This window comes from Pelodiscus sinensis, chromosome 7 (assembly GCF_052426305.1).
Source record: "Pelodiscus sinensis isolate ZL-2025 chromosome 7, ASM5242630v1, whole genome shotgun sequence".
Taxonomy (NCBI): Eukaryota; Metazoa; Chordata; order Testudines; family Trionychidae; genus Pelodiscus; species Pelodiscus sinensis.
This window is the reverse complement of record NC_143058.1, coordinates 58,607,057-58,623,443: the sequence shown is the minus strand read 5'-3', so window position 1 is coordinate 58,623,443 and position 16,387 is coordinate 58,607,057. Positions and strand designations below refer to the sequence as shown.

Below are 16,387 nucleotides of genomic sequence, written 5' to 3'. Positions count from 1 at the left end.
ACCAGGCCATCCAGATTTCCTGAGAGAACCTGCTTCAACTCTGACGACGCACCCCTAGTTGTCACTTAGCACCACACTCTGGAACCCATTGGGGGTATCAAACTACAAGCTACACTCAATGAAGACCCTATCCTGAAAGAAATCTTTCTTGAACCCCTACTTCTGATCTTCAAACAACACCTCTCCCCAACCTCATCAGAAGCAAGCTACCCACAGACCAGGACACACCTACTCAAAACTGTACTAGAGTACGTCTCGACTACATGCCTCTGTCGCCAGAGGCATGTTGATTAGGCTACCAGGCATAGGAAAATGAAGTGGCGATTTAAATAATCCTCATCCCAGGAGGCATACCTGGGTGGTCGACAAATGCCTTTGATGTCTACACCCGCGTATCCAGACTACCGCGCTGAGCCGACAAACAGCTGATCAGCTGTTTGTCGGCTCAGCGCGGCAGCCATGTAAATTTAAATGAAGCGGCGATTATTTAAATCACCGCTTCATTTTCCTATGCCTGATAGCCTAATCTATATGCCTCTGGCGACAGAGGCATGTAGTCTAGACGTACCCCTAGATCCTTCTGGAATAACAGATGCAAAATCTGCAGATGTAGCTCCACTGCAACGATGATCAACACATCTTTCAAGACATAGGGCCTTACACGTTCCTACCATAACATGTGGTCCTCACCCGGCCCACTCACTACATGTCTATCTCTAAAATCTTGAATGAGCTAACATAGTAAAATAAGATACAGAAACACCCTATATCACCTGTGGGCGAACACTTTTCACAAAACGTTCACTCTAGGTCTGACCTCTCAGGTCCTCATCCTCAAAGGAAACCTGCCCAACACTTTCAAAGAGAAAGTGGGAGTTCAAATTCATAACTCTGCCAGATCATTCATTACCTCCAGATCAGCGGCACAGCCATGGGTACATGCATGGCCCCATAGTATGCTAATATCTTAATGGCTGACCTAGAACAACATTTCCTCAACTCCCGTCCCCTTTTGCCCCTTCTCTACTTACGCTACATCGATGACATCTTTATGATCTGGACGCATGGCCAAGAAACACTGGAGACATTCCACAGAGATTTCAACAACCTATACCCCACCATTAACCTCAGCCTGGACCATTCCACACGAGAGATCCATTTCCTGGACACCACAGTACAACAATGGAAAATTAGACACCACCCTCTACAGAAAACCCACTGACTCATACAGTTACCTACATGCTTCCACAGCTCCCATCCAGCACACACCATAAGATCCATCATCTATAGCCAAGTCCTTCGATACAACCGCATCTGCTCTAATCCCACTGACAGAGACCAGAAACTTCAGGATCTCTACCAAGCATTTATAAATCTCAACTACCCACCCGGAGAAATAAAAAAGCAAATTGAAAGAGCCAAACAAATACCTAGAAACCATCTACTACAAGACAGACCCAAGAAAACCAACAATAGAACAACACTTATCACCTACAGCTCCCAACTTAAACCTGTCCAACCCATTATCAATAAATTACAGCCTATAGTGGAACAGGATACTAAACTCCAAGAAGCTCTGGGAGACAGACCCATAGTCTCCTATAGACAACCACCTAACCTCAAGATGATTCTTACCAATAACCACAGGACATACCACACTAATACCAACCCTGGTACTTTTCCTTGCAACAAACCCCGTTGCCAGCTTTGTCCACATATTCACTCTGCTGACACCATTATTGGGCCTAACCAAGTGAGTTATAAGATCAAGAATACATATTCCTGCGCATCCAGAAATATAATCTATGCTATCATGTGCCGAAAGTGTCCGTCTGCTATGTACATTGGACAAACGTCTCAGACACTTCGCCAAAGAATCAATGCCCACAAAACAGACATTAGACAGGATCACAAAGAAAAAACAGTTTCTTGCCATTTCAACCAGAAAGGACACTGTCTCAATGACCTAATCACATGCATCCTACTTCAGAAGACTTTCAAATCTGCCCTTGAAAGGGAATCCTCTGAACTGGTATTCATGCTAAAATTCAACACTCTCCGCGGGGGGCTGAACAAAGACCCCAACTACCTTACCCATTACAAAGATAGCTTCCCCTATTATCACCTCTAATACCATTAACTCACAGGCATTTACCTTCCTCCCCCCCCCCCCCCCCCCCGCCATTTGTCCTTTTCATATGTGTTCATTTTTTTAATTGTATCCTTTGGTATATATGGTTGTGACTATTTTCTTCCACTATTTGATCTGAGGAAGTGGGTCTGGCCCACGAAAGCTCATCATCTAATAAACCATCTTGTTAGTCTTTAAAGTGCTACATAGTCCTGTGTTTTGTTTCAGCTACACCAGACTAACACGGCTACATTTCTATCATAACTCTGCCAGACACTAAAATTTGTAGTTTTAATAGACACTGGATTTATGGCTTATTACAACAATCTAAGCCATTCTGCCCTGCTGTTTCTGTCCTAGTTCTACAGAGGTGGTAACAGTCCATTATCTTCAATGGTCCTGTAGAATATACGCTAACCAGATATGCCAAACTATCAGTTCCATCTTATATGTAGTTATGACACTGTTTTCCAGACCAGAAGAACTCTGTGTAGCTTGAACGCTTATCTCACTAACCAACAGAACTTGGTACAATTAAAAAAAAATAGATATAGGTTGTACCTCTCTAAACCAGGATTCCTCTGGTCCAGCAGGACCATGGGTGTTGCTGAACCACAGAGTCCAGACGCAGGGAGGTCTGGCAGCAAGGCTGGCAGCCATGGGGGAGCTCTGGCCACGAGGAGCCCCAGTTAGGCAGCGGGGCTGCAGCAGCAGCGGTGACAGGAAGCCAATGATAGAGGACCTCCCCTGGTCTGCCAAATCCTCTCGTTCGGGACCGGTCAGGTGCCAAGGGTGCCAGACGAGGGAGGTCCAGCTTAGATTAGCTCACCACCTTGTCTCGCTAGCAACACCAAAAATAATTAAGTTCCACGTCTGCCTACCTTTTCCTGCGGTGTTGATGCAAGAAGAACAAACTGCTCCTCTGGTGTAGTAACCTTCAAACCATTCCTATGTAGAAACAAGAATAAAACCAATCAAGGACAGGCCATTCACTAGCAGCTGAAGATTTCAGCTTAGAAAAATAAATTAGACTTCTTACCAAAGGTCAATAAAAAAAAAAAAAAAGTGAGTGTTACCGTGAGTGGCACTTTGCTTTAACTGATGGTTTAAAATAAAACAATAACAGCATAAGCCTCAGAAATGACTCCTCATCATCCCCACTGTTCATGAACTATGGAATTTACAGATACAAAACAGGAATAGAATGGAATCGTGTGGAATCTCCATCACTGGAGATATTTAAGAGCCGGTTAGACAGACACCTGTCAGGGATGATCTAGGCCAGGCATGTCAAACTGACATTTGGAGGGCTGCATGCAGCCCGATCAAAATTTTTTGCGGCCCCCAGAACATTTTTTATAAAAGAATGAAATGCGGCCTGCTGGCCACTCGGAGCACATGGCCAAGTGCCTGCTCACAGACAGCCGGGCCGCTCTGCCCCACAGCAACTGGTCACAGATGGCCTGGCTGCTCTGCGCATGCGCTCACGGCCAGCTGGTGCTCTGCGCTAGGCGCTCCAGCAGGTGCTCACAGCTGGCTGCTGTGCTCACGCCACCCCAGTGCCTCAGGCAGCAACGTTGACTCTGGGACCTAGGTATTAGGTTGGGAAGGGAGCTGGGGGAGCCTAGCTCTGGGGGAAAGGAGAGGCATTAGGTTGGGGGAGGGGGCTGGGAGTGCCTGGCTCTGGGGGAATGGAGAGGAATTGGGTTCGAACGAGGGTACTGGAGTGCCTGGCTCTGGGGGAGAGGAAGGGGTTGTTTTGTTAATATTTTGTTTTTTATTTATTTATTCCCAAATAAAAATCACAAAATGTATATTAATTTTATACCAATAAATGTGTCAATTTTTTGCAATTCCATGAATAATTATATCTTTATGCAAAATCTCAAACTTACAAAGTATCTGAAATTTTCACAGAAGCCTGTTCTATCTGATTAACCATGGTCTATACTTGTTTTTATTTCAACAAGTTACGTATCATATACAAAATTTAAAAGTATGTTAAATTTATATTTAAATTTAAAAATATGTAAAATTAAATTTTAAAAATATTTAATATGAACAAATACTTTTACACAAATTATTGTAATATTATAAAATATACCTAAAACATAATCTATAATAATAAATAGCTATGACTTTCCGACAAAGTACATTTTCTTTTGTGGCCCTAAGGTGCCAGCTGTCGGGTATTGGTGCCTTCTGCTTGGCACCTAAAATGCACTTTTTTTTTGGCTCGACAAACCATCTGGGAAAGCTACATGGCCCTGAAAGCTATCAGTTTTTGTTTGTGCTGCCCTCAGTAGGTTTAGAGTTTGATATGCCTAATCTAGGCAGTGCTTGGTCCTGCCATGAGGGTAGGGGACTGGACTCAATGACCCCTCGAGGTCCCTTACAATTCTTTGATTCTATTTTAACCAAGCACAGTGAAATGCACAAAAATAATAAATAATAATAATTTGGATTGAGTTAGAATATATGAACAAAGGACACAATCAATACTGTGCCTGGCTTACAAGACTTAATCCAAATAGTTAAAATATTATTATTATTAGTGCATATAACTATTTCAGCAATAAAAAAAAATAAGAACGAACTCTGATTTTGGATGAATACTCACATATTATCAGCTTCTTCTGAAATAGCTTCCACCCACAGAGTAGAAAGGGAGAAAATATGGTGTGTTGAGAACTGTAGCAGGGAAAAAAGGGGAAACAGAAAATTAAAATTGCTCATACATCCATTTGTCCCACCACAAATTCCTTATGATGCATCTTCCTCAGCAGTTGTGTCTCCCCATAAATTGGCATGGGCATGAGACTGGTGCCCTGAAAGCTAGTAGTTCCTAGATGTTCCAGCTGCAAACTAGGATACCTGTGAAGCCATAACATGACTTTAACCCTCTTTGGAAACAGGCAACACTTCTCGGTGTTCCAACTAGGGACGTCAATGTGTAGTTGACTATATGATTAACCGATAAGCTTAGGCATTTCCCCCCCTTGCTGCCTCTACTGGGGGTGGGGGGAAGGAGGAGCTAGGGGAGGAAGCAGCCTCTGTCCACAACAGGGCCAAGTGCCTCACAGAGGCTGCTCCGCATCCCATGGAACAGCGTCTGTCCGCAGTGAGCCTGGGACTGCAGGAGGAGAGGCTGCTTCATAGCAGCAGAACCCGTCCGTGGGATCTGTCCATGGGGAGCTCAGACCCCACCTCCACAGACAAGGGCTGCTGCCACTCCATCAGAGGCAGGCAGTTGGTCGGTATGGGGAACTGGGTTTTAAACAGGCTTCCCTGGCAGACCAGTTCCCCCTTCCAACCCATGCTGCTGCTTCAGATACTGATGAAGCAGCATGGAGTGGCTGGGTACTCCCCTGGAGTGGGGCTGGGAGCTTGCTGGCCACTGGCCCTGCCCCCGGGGACTATTGAATAGTCATCTAACTGCTAAGATTTCATGGGGTTACACGACTATCACCTGATATCTAACATCCCTAGTTCCAACACCTGTGAGAGATAATATAAAAAACCTAGATTACGAACGACAGATGCCCTCTATGGAAAAACTGCAACACGCTTTCTACTAGCTGGGGTGAAAATACTGCAAATTCTGAGAGCTCTGGGAATTGGCTCACCTGAGCATGGACCAAAGCATCATTGAACAGGATGAACCAGTTCACGGAGAATCTCCCAGCATGCTGTAGGGACAGCCCCCGGTTACTGCTTTCACAGATTAGACGACGTTCTGGTCTCCTTAAGGAATCCTACAGTTTAGATTAAAAATAAATAAATAAAAGCACTTGATAGCGTCTGAAGTTCAGTGTTGTTTGTGTTACGGTGGCTACTTTTTAGTCATGGGGATTTTTTGTAAAGTCATGGACAGGTTACGGGTGTGACACACTGCACCTTGGAGAGACAGCCCTGTAACCCTCATATTCCTCATTTTTGTATCATTGTGATCTTGCATAGGTTACAAAGCCTGTTTTATATTAGGGGAAGGTTAGGATCTGCTAAAATCATTTCTCTATCAGTATATGAATATCATCAATAAACATTTTGTATGGTTGTCACTAAAACAAGCTGTCAAGTTGGGGAACCAACTAGATATTGGCTGCCCAGAGACAACAGCAAGGAGAGGAATCAACACCCACACAGGTGCCAATGGCCATTGTCCAGCTACAATACAATCACTCACCTGGAGAATTGCTCTACTTTGACTGGAAACTAAGCAATGCCCCCAGACACATCTGGGCTTGTGCTCCCCAAGCACATGGACTGAGGTATAAAAACCAAACACAGGGGCCCACACTTTGCCCTTCTCCTGCCCCACCATGCTGCAAACAACAGGACACTCTGAGGACTGGCCCAGATGTCAACGGTAAAATGAGTGTACTACTGACTGCATTATCCAGTGGGGGCGAGGAAAACTTTATCTAACGGTTGCCTAGTCTACTAGAGCTGACTGCGTTTATATTTTAATGCTGTTTTAGTAAGCACTCTGACTTTTTGCCTAATACTTATAGTCACTTAAATTCTTAGACTGTTTATCTTTACCAGCGAGTTTGTGAGTGTGGCATATCTGCTCAGATTTTACAAGGGCTGTGTATATGCACTTTCCATTGATGAGATGGTAAACCAATTAATAAATTAGACAGTATATTCTTGAGGTACAGTACAGGGAGCTGTGGGGGGGGGGGGAGAAGAGAGATCGGGCTGGTGCCTTACTCTGAGACTGGGGTCGGCAACCTACAGCACAAATGCCGTAAGTGGCACGCAAGCCGATTTTCAGTGGCATACAGAGTCCCAGCAAGGAGGCCATGCAGCCACAAAGCTTGGAGCACCAGCTCTGGCTTCTGGGCACACGGGAAGGGTGGTGAAGAAAGCCCCGACTCACGTATGCCCCTGGTGTCCCTGAAAGCCACCCCAGGTCCCCACCTGCCTCTACTGGGCGGAGCAGGGACCCCCCCCCAGAGCCAGGTCAGCCCCCACAAGATTGAGGCCCTGCCCCTGAATGTTTGCTGCTGCTGCTCCACCCAGCCGCACTGATATGCAGGGGAGCTGGGGGAGAAGGAAGCAATGGGCTGGGAGCCCGTGGGGGAGTCCACTCCCAGTGCCCCCAAGAGCTGCCCCAGCTCCCCAACCGTTTCCACTGGGTGGCACAGGGACCCCACACAGAGCTGGGACCCCCTCCCGCCTCTGTGGGAGGAGTAGGGACCAGGGGTGGGGAAAACAGGAGCTAGGGTGAGGAGGCAATAGGGGAATTGGGAACTGGGATTTGATGGGGACAGGGTCAAGAGCGTTGGAGGGATTCTGAAGTAGTTTTTTTGCCTCTCACTTGTGTAGTCTCCAAATGATAGTTCCCCACCCCTGCCATAAATGAAGAAAACATTGAAGCCTTGTGCGTTGGACATAAGGTAATATTTTACTTCATTTAAAATGAAGTTTGACAAACTAACATGAGAAAGTTAAAACGCTGAATCTGTTTCGTAATTTAAATTACACCGTTCTCTTGAGCTGAGGCACTAGCAAAATGGCTCAGCTGTAATTATGTAATTAACTTCCTTGCCCCGTGCCCAAGCCATCGACCCCAACCTGTGCAGGCGATCTACCATTGCGCTCCCCCCCGCCCAAGACTGGAGCCAGCGCCAGCTGGGGGAGGAGTGTTAAGGCTCCGTGACGCAGTTGGCTTCTGGGGAAGTGCACATTGCTCCTCCCTATTCCCACAGGAAATGCCAGAGTGAAACCCAGGGCAGGAGAGCAAGCAGGGCGTGCGGTGGAGAGAGCCCCTCCCACCCTTCCAGGAGAGCAGCACAGCCCAGAGCAGGAGCATTAAATCCTGGCCCTGCCCCTTTGAAAAGGCTGCCGACCCCTGATCTGAGAGACTGCTGAGTGGCTCTGAGAGCACACATGCACTTTCACTATATACCCCCGACTAAAACGTCGAGGAAGGGCAGGTGGTAGGGGAACTTGCGAGGCCTGGGGGGGGCTAGAGAATTTGGCAAGGCAAGGCCTGGGGGGGGGGGGGGCTAGAGAATTTGGCAAGGCAGGAGCAGGCTCCATACATGGCTCCTGGAAAGTGGCAACATCCAGCTCCGAGCACCACATGCCGCCCCTACTCTGTCCCAAGCCCCAGTTCTGCAGCTCCCATTGGCTGGGAACCCTGGCCAACGGATGCGGTGGGGGTGGTGCTTGTGGGTAGAGGCAGCACATGGAGTGAGGAGCTGAGGGAGGGGAATTCCTGTGGCCCTTGAGCATCCATACCCAACACCCACTGCTGGGAGCCAGGGAGGCATGAAAGTGCCCCAACAGCAGCCAGTGTGCCTGGCCAGAGGGCTGCCCGAGCTGCTCAGAAAGCTGCCAAACCAGGCACACTGGCAGATACATCACAATCATAAAGCAGGGGAGTGGAATGTTACAACTTCAGAGCCAGGTGCATATAAACATGAAGGCGGGTGCGAGTGGTAATAGCAATTTAGCGGTCATCATACCGTCATCTTCCCAGGAAAGGTTTTCCAGAAGCTCAGTGTGTATTCTGCTTCCTTCCTTTTCCTGCTGAGATGAACAGCAAGAGTCTCATAGCAAGAGCTGGAATCTTGTAGCTTCTGATATTCTGGAGAAGTCTAATGGGGAACACACAAAAACATGTGGTTCTGTGAGATGCACCATTTCAAAGGACACGTACCAGCCACAATGGGTTTGTAGTTGTGAGTCCCCAAATCCAGGGGCGGGCTCCTTGCTGCTGAGTGGCTCTGTCCTTTAATAGCAGAGTTGTGGAGGGCTACCTCTGCTGCTAGTGACACGATCCCTGCAGGTGGCAGAGCAGATACCCTCAAGCCAAGGCCACAAGTAGGACAAAAGCCCCCCCGGCAATGGGGAAAGCTATCCCACTGCTAAACTCTGCCAAGAGACAGAGCCTTTCAGAAACAGGAGGGCCTCCCGCACATCCTGGGGCTCATACTTCTCCCTGCTATCATGGGCATGAGGGAACAAGGCCATGATAGTGGGGTTGCAGAGGGCTCTCTGCATGGTAAGACAGCCAGTGTCCCCTAATCCATGCAGGCACAAGGGGGGGAGGGGCACACAGCACTCCTGCAGACTGTTACCAGTCAATATATTTTTTCATCCATTTCAGGATGTCAGCTGAAATCAATTTGTACAGACAGTGATTCAAATTGATTTCTGTCATGCCTACTTATAAACCAGGCCAGCATTCCCTCCCAAAAGCCTCCTACTAATTAAGTTTCATATGTGACAAGACAGCTTACCACTTCAAAACACGTAGCAAGCTTCAGCAAAAGTCTAGCATAGTTATAAAGTTGTCTGACTGGCAAGAAAAACAGGGTATTTAACACTTCCACCAACTGTATGTTTTCCTCCTTTGTCTCTGATAGATCTTGTAACAGCTCTTGGGTTTTACCTAAAAAATCCCTAAAGATGGAAAAAAATGAAATACAATAAAACTTTAGGAATGCTATGTAGTACTTTTACAGAGTGCCTCCTTTTGGGGTTATAGCAAACCAGCAGAGATTAAAGAGATTAGGATGTACAGCACACAATAGGATCTGTCCCCATTATGGTTTAGTTATGACATAGTAACAGGGCTGTGTGTTAACGTCAGTACTGGCCTTGTTTGTTGATAGCTGTTAATTTAGGACACTGCATGGTGAGCAGATTTGCTCAAGGAAGAGCTAGTTTCCTCCTTGGAAAATATCTAGTTGCCTGCCTTTTTTCATTAGGTCTCCAATTAGCCAGGTGAAAATATATCCAGAGAATGGGTTTCCATGTCCCCTCTTAAGACTAATTCATCTTTAACACTGAAAAAAGTGATTTGCATAATGCAGTGCAGTGAGAAAGTCCCTATCTTTGCTCTAATATAACTCCATAAACATATCTGGGTATTCTACTCCCTACCACTACTGGTCAATCAAGTTTAACAGCCTTCTCCCCCCAGCTAGAAAAATCATATCCTACCTCAAAGACACAGAGAATCTATTCAATCCTCAATATGATTTTCTACATAGAGGATTAATTTAGTTCAGGCAAGAGGATGGAAATAGTTATGAGAATGCTATATTTTGGAGCCAGAACAGGATACAAGAGGGATGGGTGGGGGTGTGTGTGTACGTACACGCACACTGGTTTTCAGAGAAGCTATTTGAACAGGGGAGTTTGTGATGATCAAGTAAGCGGAGATGACAAGCAACAGAGAACAAAGAACAAGCTTAGAGACTTGCACAGCAGGACACCGAAGAGTTCTACATGATTAGCAAGACGCTACCTCACAAATATCAAATGAATATACCTTGCCTAGTTCTGCTCATGAGATTTTGGAGTCTTCTTGTTCAATAAGCATAGTGTAAAAAATAAAAAAAATAAAAAGCCTTCTTTGGAGACAAGACTGCTTTCCTTGATCACAATACTAAAATCTGAATAGCTTGCATTTTTAAAGTGCTTTGAGATCCTCACAGGGAATGCGTTGTAGCAGTATCAAGAAATAAGAGAGACCTCATGCACACATCTTGCCTATTATCTCAGATAAAATACCCAAGAGTCTGCAAACAATTAGGATACCGGGTGAAGATTATCCTTTTTTTAGAAAACATATACACAGTTTGACTACTAAGATGCCCATATTGTGAAATATCTATAAGAGATCCTTGGGCATTAGCCATTGACAGACAGTATCTGGCTAAAAAGCTCTCTCAGAACAAACGATTCATTCTAAAAGACAATCATTACCTGCAAAATAGTAAGAGATGTAGCTGTGTTAGTCTGGTCTTACTGAAACAAAAGACAGGACTATGAAGCACTTTAAAGACTAACAAGATGGTTTATTAGGTGATGAGCTTTCGTGGGCCAGACCCACTTCCTCAGATCATGCCAATTTTCTTCCACAATTTGATCTGAGGAAGTGGGTCTGGCCCACGAAAGCTCATCACCTAATAAATCATCTTGTTAGTCTTTAAAGTGCTGCATAGTCCTGTCTTTTGTTTCAGCATTACCTGCAAATAAACCCTCCTGCTTTTTATTACAAGGAACAGACCAAACTTCTAAAACATTTCCTCTTTGAAGTTTCAGAACCTGAAAGTGTTAGCCATCTAATGAGACTATGATGTCAGTATTAGATGTGTCACCTGTATGTAGTGACAGAAACACTCAATACAAAGAATTCAATATGCAGAGTAATTCCAGCATCTGAAATTATCAGCACTAGTTGTGGATCCATAGTTTGTCCCAGAAATCTGCCTGTAACTGAGTTGCTCCCATATCACAGGAAGAATTGCAACAAAAAATTTCTGCAAATTTTCAGCTCCTTAGATAACAGCTAAAAACTCCCAAATTGCATCAGCTTTTTCAAAGAATGAAGAGAACCAAAAGATGTATTAGATTGTTCATTCTGCATTGATGGAGAGATGAATTGTTATCATTCAACTGATAACCGTTGTATTAAAAAAATTAACACTAAACATCAATGACATCATGCAGAGAAGTTTGGGAGGACCAACAGTATGGAGACTAAAGAACAATTAATATTCCTTCAAGTCAAAAGAAGAGTTCTACTCAACTAACAAGGAAAAGTGTTCTCCTTGACAAGAATAAGAAAAGATTAACAATCACATTCTTAAAGAGTTCCCTGAATAGGCTGTATGGGTTGAACCACCGTGGTCTGACAATATCTGTGGCCTGTCATGATTTTAGTTAGCCAGATGTTCACTTACCATGGATGTAGCCAAGTTTCCAGTGGTCCCATAAACTTTGTTTACAGCCACCAGGCCTGGTTCTCAGTGTTCTGTGCTGTTGTTTAGATCTAATTTACCCCTACATGTCTTCTAACATCCCAGTAAGCAGTGCAAGTGTTGGTAATGATGCTAGGCAATATTGACCTCCCATGGTTCAGCAAATTCTTTGGTTCAGCACCAGTCAAATTCCAAGGATGCCAGACTCGAGAAGTTCAACCTGTACTATTAAACTCTGCAAAATTAACTATGAAGATCAGTTAAAAGGAATTATTATTATTTAAACTGATCAGGTCTTGAAGGAAGTTAGCTGCCATAGATTTACAAGCATTGTGATGAAGGTTTAACCTCCTGCTAAGCTCTCATGAACCACCATCTGACAAATCTATTTAAAATAGTGCTAGTGTTTGTTACTCTTTCTTTCTCCTCCGTCAAGAGAAACCAGGCCCAACAACTAAATGCCTTCACTACTATTTATAAAAGAGATAATGTAATCATAGCCAAGATCAGCTCTAGTGAAATTTATCTTCACCTGATGGAAAAGAAATTAAGGTACTCAAGTGTCCCGAGAGATCATATGAGGAAGCCAGAAAAAAAAAATCTGTCCATTAACATGCATATATGTCAATACAAGTGTTTGCTGATTAAGGAAACAAAAACTAGAAAAGATTTACTTACAGTGCAGGCTTTGCAAGAAGCATGAATCCGCCCATCACCAGAAAGTTTGTTACAGATGTGCAATACCTACAACAGATAAGAATAAACAAACCTCATTTTCAAATTAAAAGCCATATTTTGAAATCTCTATGGAGGGGGGCAGTGAATTCTCAGATGGAATGGAAGGACAGGGGGAGAAACTAAGACAATCCTCCCTGCCAGAAGCAGCACTCCCTTCCCATTACCAATAATGTAGGAAACACCAAATATATAAAACTTAACAGTGCAAACCAGCTCCAGAAACCAACTCACAGGAAAAACACAAACATCTGGAACACACAGGAACAGAGAAGGTGGAGAAATGTCTGTTACTGAATAACTTATGGAATGTACTTATGCATGATGAGGCTTTTTTTAAATATTTTATACAGTTCCCTCCCCATCCCAGCAAAAAAGTCTGTTGGTATTGTCAGCTCACCTTACTAAACAAAATCAAGTGTCATTTATAGTTGCAGACAAGAACACGGAAACTGTCATCTCAGACACAGAGAGGGAAAGAAACTGGTTATTCCAATTACTTTAGTTTTAAAATGTATTAATTGCTTATGTGACTGACACTTATGAAATCCTGTTGGCTGAAGCTCAGCCACAAACAGGTTAGCCTCTCTGGCTGAAAACAGGACCAATTTGGGTCCAACATTTTTGGTAATCCTGTCAAATAGGCCAAAGAGAAAGTTAACTGTGATATGTTGTAATACCTATTGCCTTGGAAATGGACTAATATTGGATTCAATTCAAGCATTTCTTGGGGTTTTATGTGGTGTTGCAAGTCTATGATCTATTTCTGATCTGGAGTCACATTCCCCCTACATAAAATTACAATAATTGAACAGTTAAATTCTTCCATTAACCTACCACAGAATACATCAAGGTTTAGGTTGGCATGGCTACATCTCTCAGAGGTGTGGATTTTTCACATTCCTGAAACACGGAGCTATGCTAGTGTAAGTTTTCAATGTATACCAGCCCTTATAGTGCAAGATTTGCTTACTATTCAATTACCAAGCATTATGCTAGGCAATTGAAGTTTCCTTACACAAGCCTCCCTATATACTCCCCTTGATTACAAAGCAAGTCTGCTCTACAGAACAACCCTCTAGACACTGAATACAAGACAGAATTTAATACTTGCTCTGTATAACTATCCAAGAAAAGACTAGAATGCTTCAGGATGGCCAAGCTCTTTGCCTCCTTTATCCCATGCAGAAAACTACTTAGTGAGGCTCCATGTTGACCAATCAGATAACACAGCTTGCTGAACCTGCTTGCCATATCCTGCAACAGCTGGACTGTGGTTGCAGTGCCCAAGTTATCTGTAACGAATATTTGCAAAAGAACATGCATATTAATAATGGGAATTAATCCAGGCACTCAATCTGCTAGTCTAATATTTGATATCAAAGAATGCCATCACCTTGTGGAGGTCTTCAGACCAACTAGGCTCCACAATCCATGCAATTCCTTCCTATACCTACAAACTAACAATTTCATCACGGGAAGTAAAGATGTAACAAATGATTCAAAATTATTTTACCTAACCCTAGAAGGGGTCTGAGGATATGAGATTTGACCTCACTCAATTTGCAATAGAACCTTCTCTCCGTAGAAGCCAACTCGTGCAAACTTGCAATATATCCCATAATGTTTCTGTCCACCAAGACCAAACAGTTGTCCCCACCTGCTGTCATGCTGCTTATGTACCCTAGCTGAAAGAATAAATAAATAAATAAATAAATAAATAAAGATTAGCGTATTAGTACAAAACGAAAAGTTAAGTGATGAGCACAGTTTAAAAACCCTAGTCTAACAGATTAGGATCTTTGCTGGTACTAAATAATTTGATATCCATGAATGTATCCAATATTAGAAAAGTTACCCATTAGTAGGAGGAGGAAGTCAGCTATTTGTTCTCCTTCCTCCTCACTTATCTAAGCTGCCAGCCAACCCATTTTCAAAGCTGTCAGACTCGCAGATTAGGAGGATTGAGCGAGGAACCCACATTTAAACATCCCTCGTCTACCACCAGTCAAGTTTGCAAGTGTCAATGGGGCTAGGAGACAAGAGATGATCTTGAACTCAACCAGCTGTCACTAAAACCAGTATCCAACCAGGAATTCAGACAATTTCAAAACTGCAAAATGTTTCTTGGATTTAGCTTTATGGTCTCTGTCTAAAGTTTCCTTTGATTTAGTTTCTTCATACAGACATGCTACATTCCTTCCCCAAACAAATAAAACCTCTCAACTAATCAGGTTATTTCTCCTTCAGAGAGGAAAGATCATTTCTCTTTTTCAATGTCTGGGAGGCACACTGCTCTATTTTTCCTTGCTTTTTTCAGCTATATCCATCAGCTCCCTTTTTGATGCGAAAGACATGTTAACTGAGAGGACTTGGCCTAGTGCTAATTATGGTGTCTACACTAAACTAGATCAAGGCTGCAATACTACTCTTATGATCTGTTAACTCAAGGTTATAGCAAGCAAGATTCCTCACTAGGTCAGCACGAGCACTGATGATTTAGGGTGGGTCTCCACCAATATTGACTCAGGTTCAGCTGCATATGGCAACAATGTTTCAGGTCTCTACTTTTAATTCCAATTTAGTTACATCTACAAGAGCTTGTTAGAAAAAAAGTGGAGCCATCTTAGGGAAGCAATATTACACCCAAGAGAAGGAACTAGGAATACTCACCTTACTACAGGCTGGCAACAGAGTTGGACTCTGAGAACAGTTGTTTCCAGGTATATTATTTTCCCTAGTCTCCACTCGACCACTGTAATATAATCCAGGCTGGAAGTCTTCTGTGTCCACTAAAAAGAGGGAATAATCTGGTCCTGCTGCTGTGCTCCAGACTCCACTATCATCACACACCTGTAGTTTGGGGGGAAAGTTAGTATCCAACACCTATTAAAGACAGGAGCCTCCACTTCACACAATCTTTTTCTATTCAAAAGAAAGTCCTGGACTGACACTTCATTTAGACAGATATTAGTCTCCTTAAAGTAAAATTTCCATGGCAGATTTTCAACAAGACAGGTCTCAGTCCTAGTACCCAATGGCTGAGGTTTTGTTTTTTAAATTATAATGCAGATGAATTTTATATACATAGACAAACACTGAAATGGTTCATCTCTATAAAAACACAACAGCACAGGAGACAGCTTTTTATGTGCTGTCTACTACTTGATAGGGACGCTGCAGAAATGGTTTGGTTAAACTTAAATGGATCATTTGGAAACACACATATGATCAAAGAATTTTCTTTTAAAGCCAATCAAAAACACTCATTTGTGTAAGGCATGACTACCATCTCCAGAAATATATACACAAGTGACAAAAATGATAATTAGTCATTAGGATAAAAATGAATCAATAGTTTTAACAAAGATTATGGCTTGAGGATTTCTGGAACTTTGAAGGAGAAAATATCTTCGATTTGGGCAAAGGAGATAATAAATTTTTGTAAACTATATTTTAAAAAATATCTAAGACTAAATATGTTTGACATTTGTTTCAAAACAAATAAGAGTTTAAAAATCAGAACACTGGATTATTAAGTGTGAGAAAGAAGAAACAACTGGTAACAGAAATGAAGCTTATTTGAAAGTTAACTTTTCTTTTTGGATGTCCCATACTACAATTCTTTTTCAAACAATTCAGTAGTGACTAACCTCCTTATTTAAAAAAATAGCTATAGCCTCTTTAAATAACACTGGTGCAGTGTTCTCATGGCATTATCAGAGGGTCCAGGTAACAACGAAAACCAAATGATTTTGCTAATGTCGAACACTGCCAAAAACTTTTTGTGGGG

At 43.2% G+C, this 16,387-nt stretch overlaps 1 protein-coding gene across 3 annotated transcripts in view; it reads right to left on the bottom strand.

Annotated features, from left to right (window-relative positions):
• The window catches only part of ALS2 (alsin Rho guanine nucleotide exchange factor ALS2), a 66,267-nt gene that overhangs the window by 22,217 nt on the left and 27,663 nt on the right, over positions 1-16,387 (bottom strand). For all 3 annotated transcript variants that reach the window (XM_075933860.2, XM_075933861.2, XM_075933862.2), the window contains 9 exons: positions 15,268-15,447; positions 14,111-14,282; positions 13,709-13,889; positions 12,538-12,603; positions 9,388-9,550; positions 8,611-8,742; positions 5,758-5,886; positions 4,752-4,822; positions 3,013-3,079 (listed from right to left, as the gene is read on the bottom strand). In XM_075933860.2, the coding sequence (XP_075789975.1) occupies positions 3,013-3,079; positions 4,752-4,822; positions 5,758-5,886; positions 8,611-8,742; positions 9,388-9,550; positions 12,538-12,603; positions 13,709-13,889; positions 14,111-14,282; positions 15,268-15,447 (1,161 nt within the window). The remainder of the gene's footprint in view (positions 1-3,012; positions 3,080-4,751; positions 4,823-5,757; positions 5,887-8,610; positions 8,743-9,387; positions 9,551-12,537; positions 12,604-13,708; positions 13,890-14,110; positions 14,283-15,267; positions 15,448-16,387) is intronic.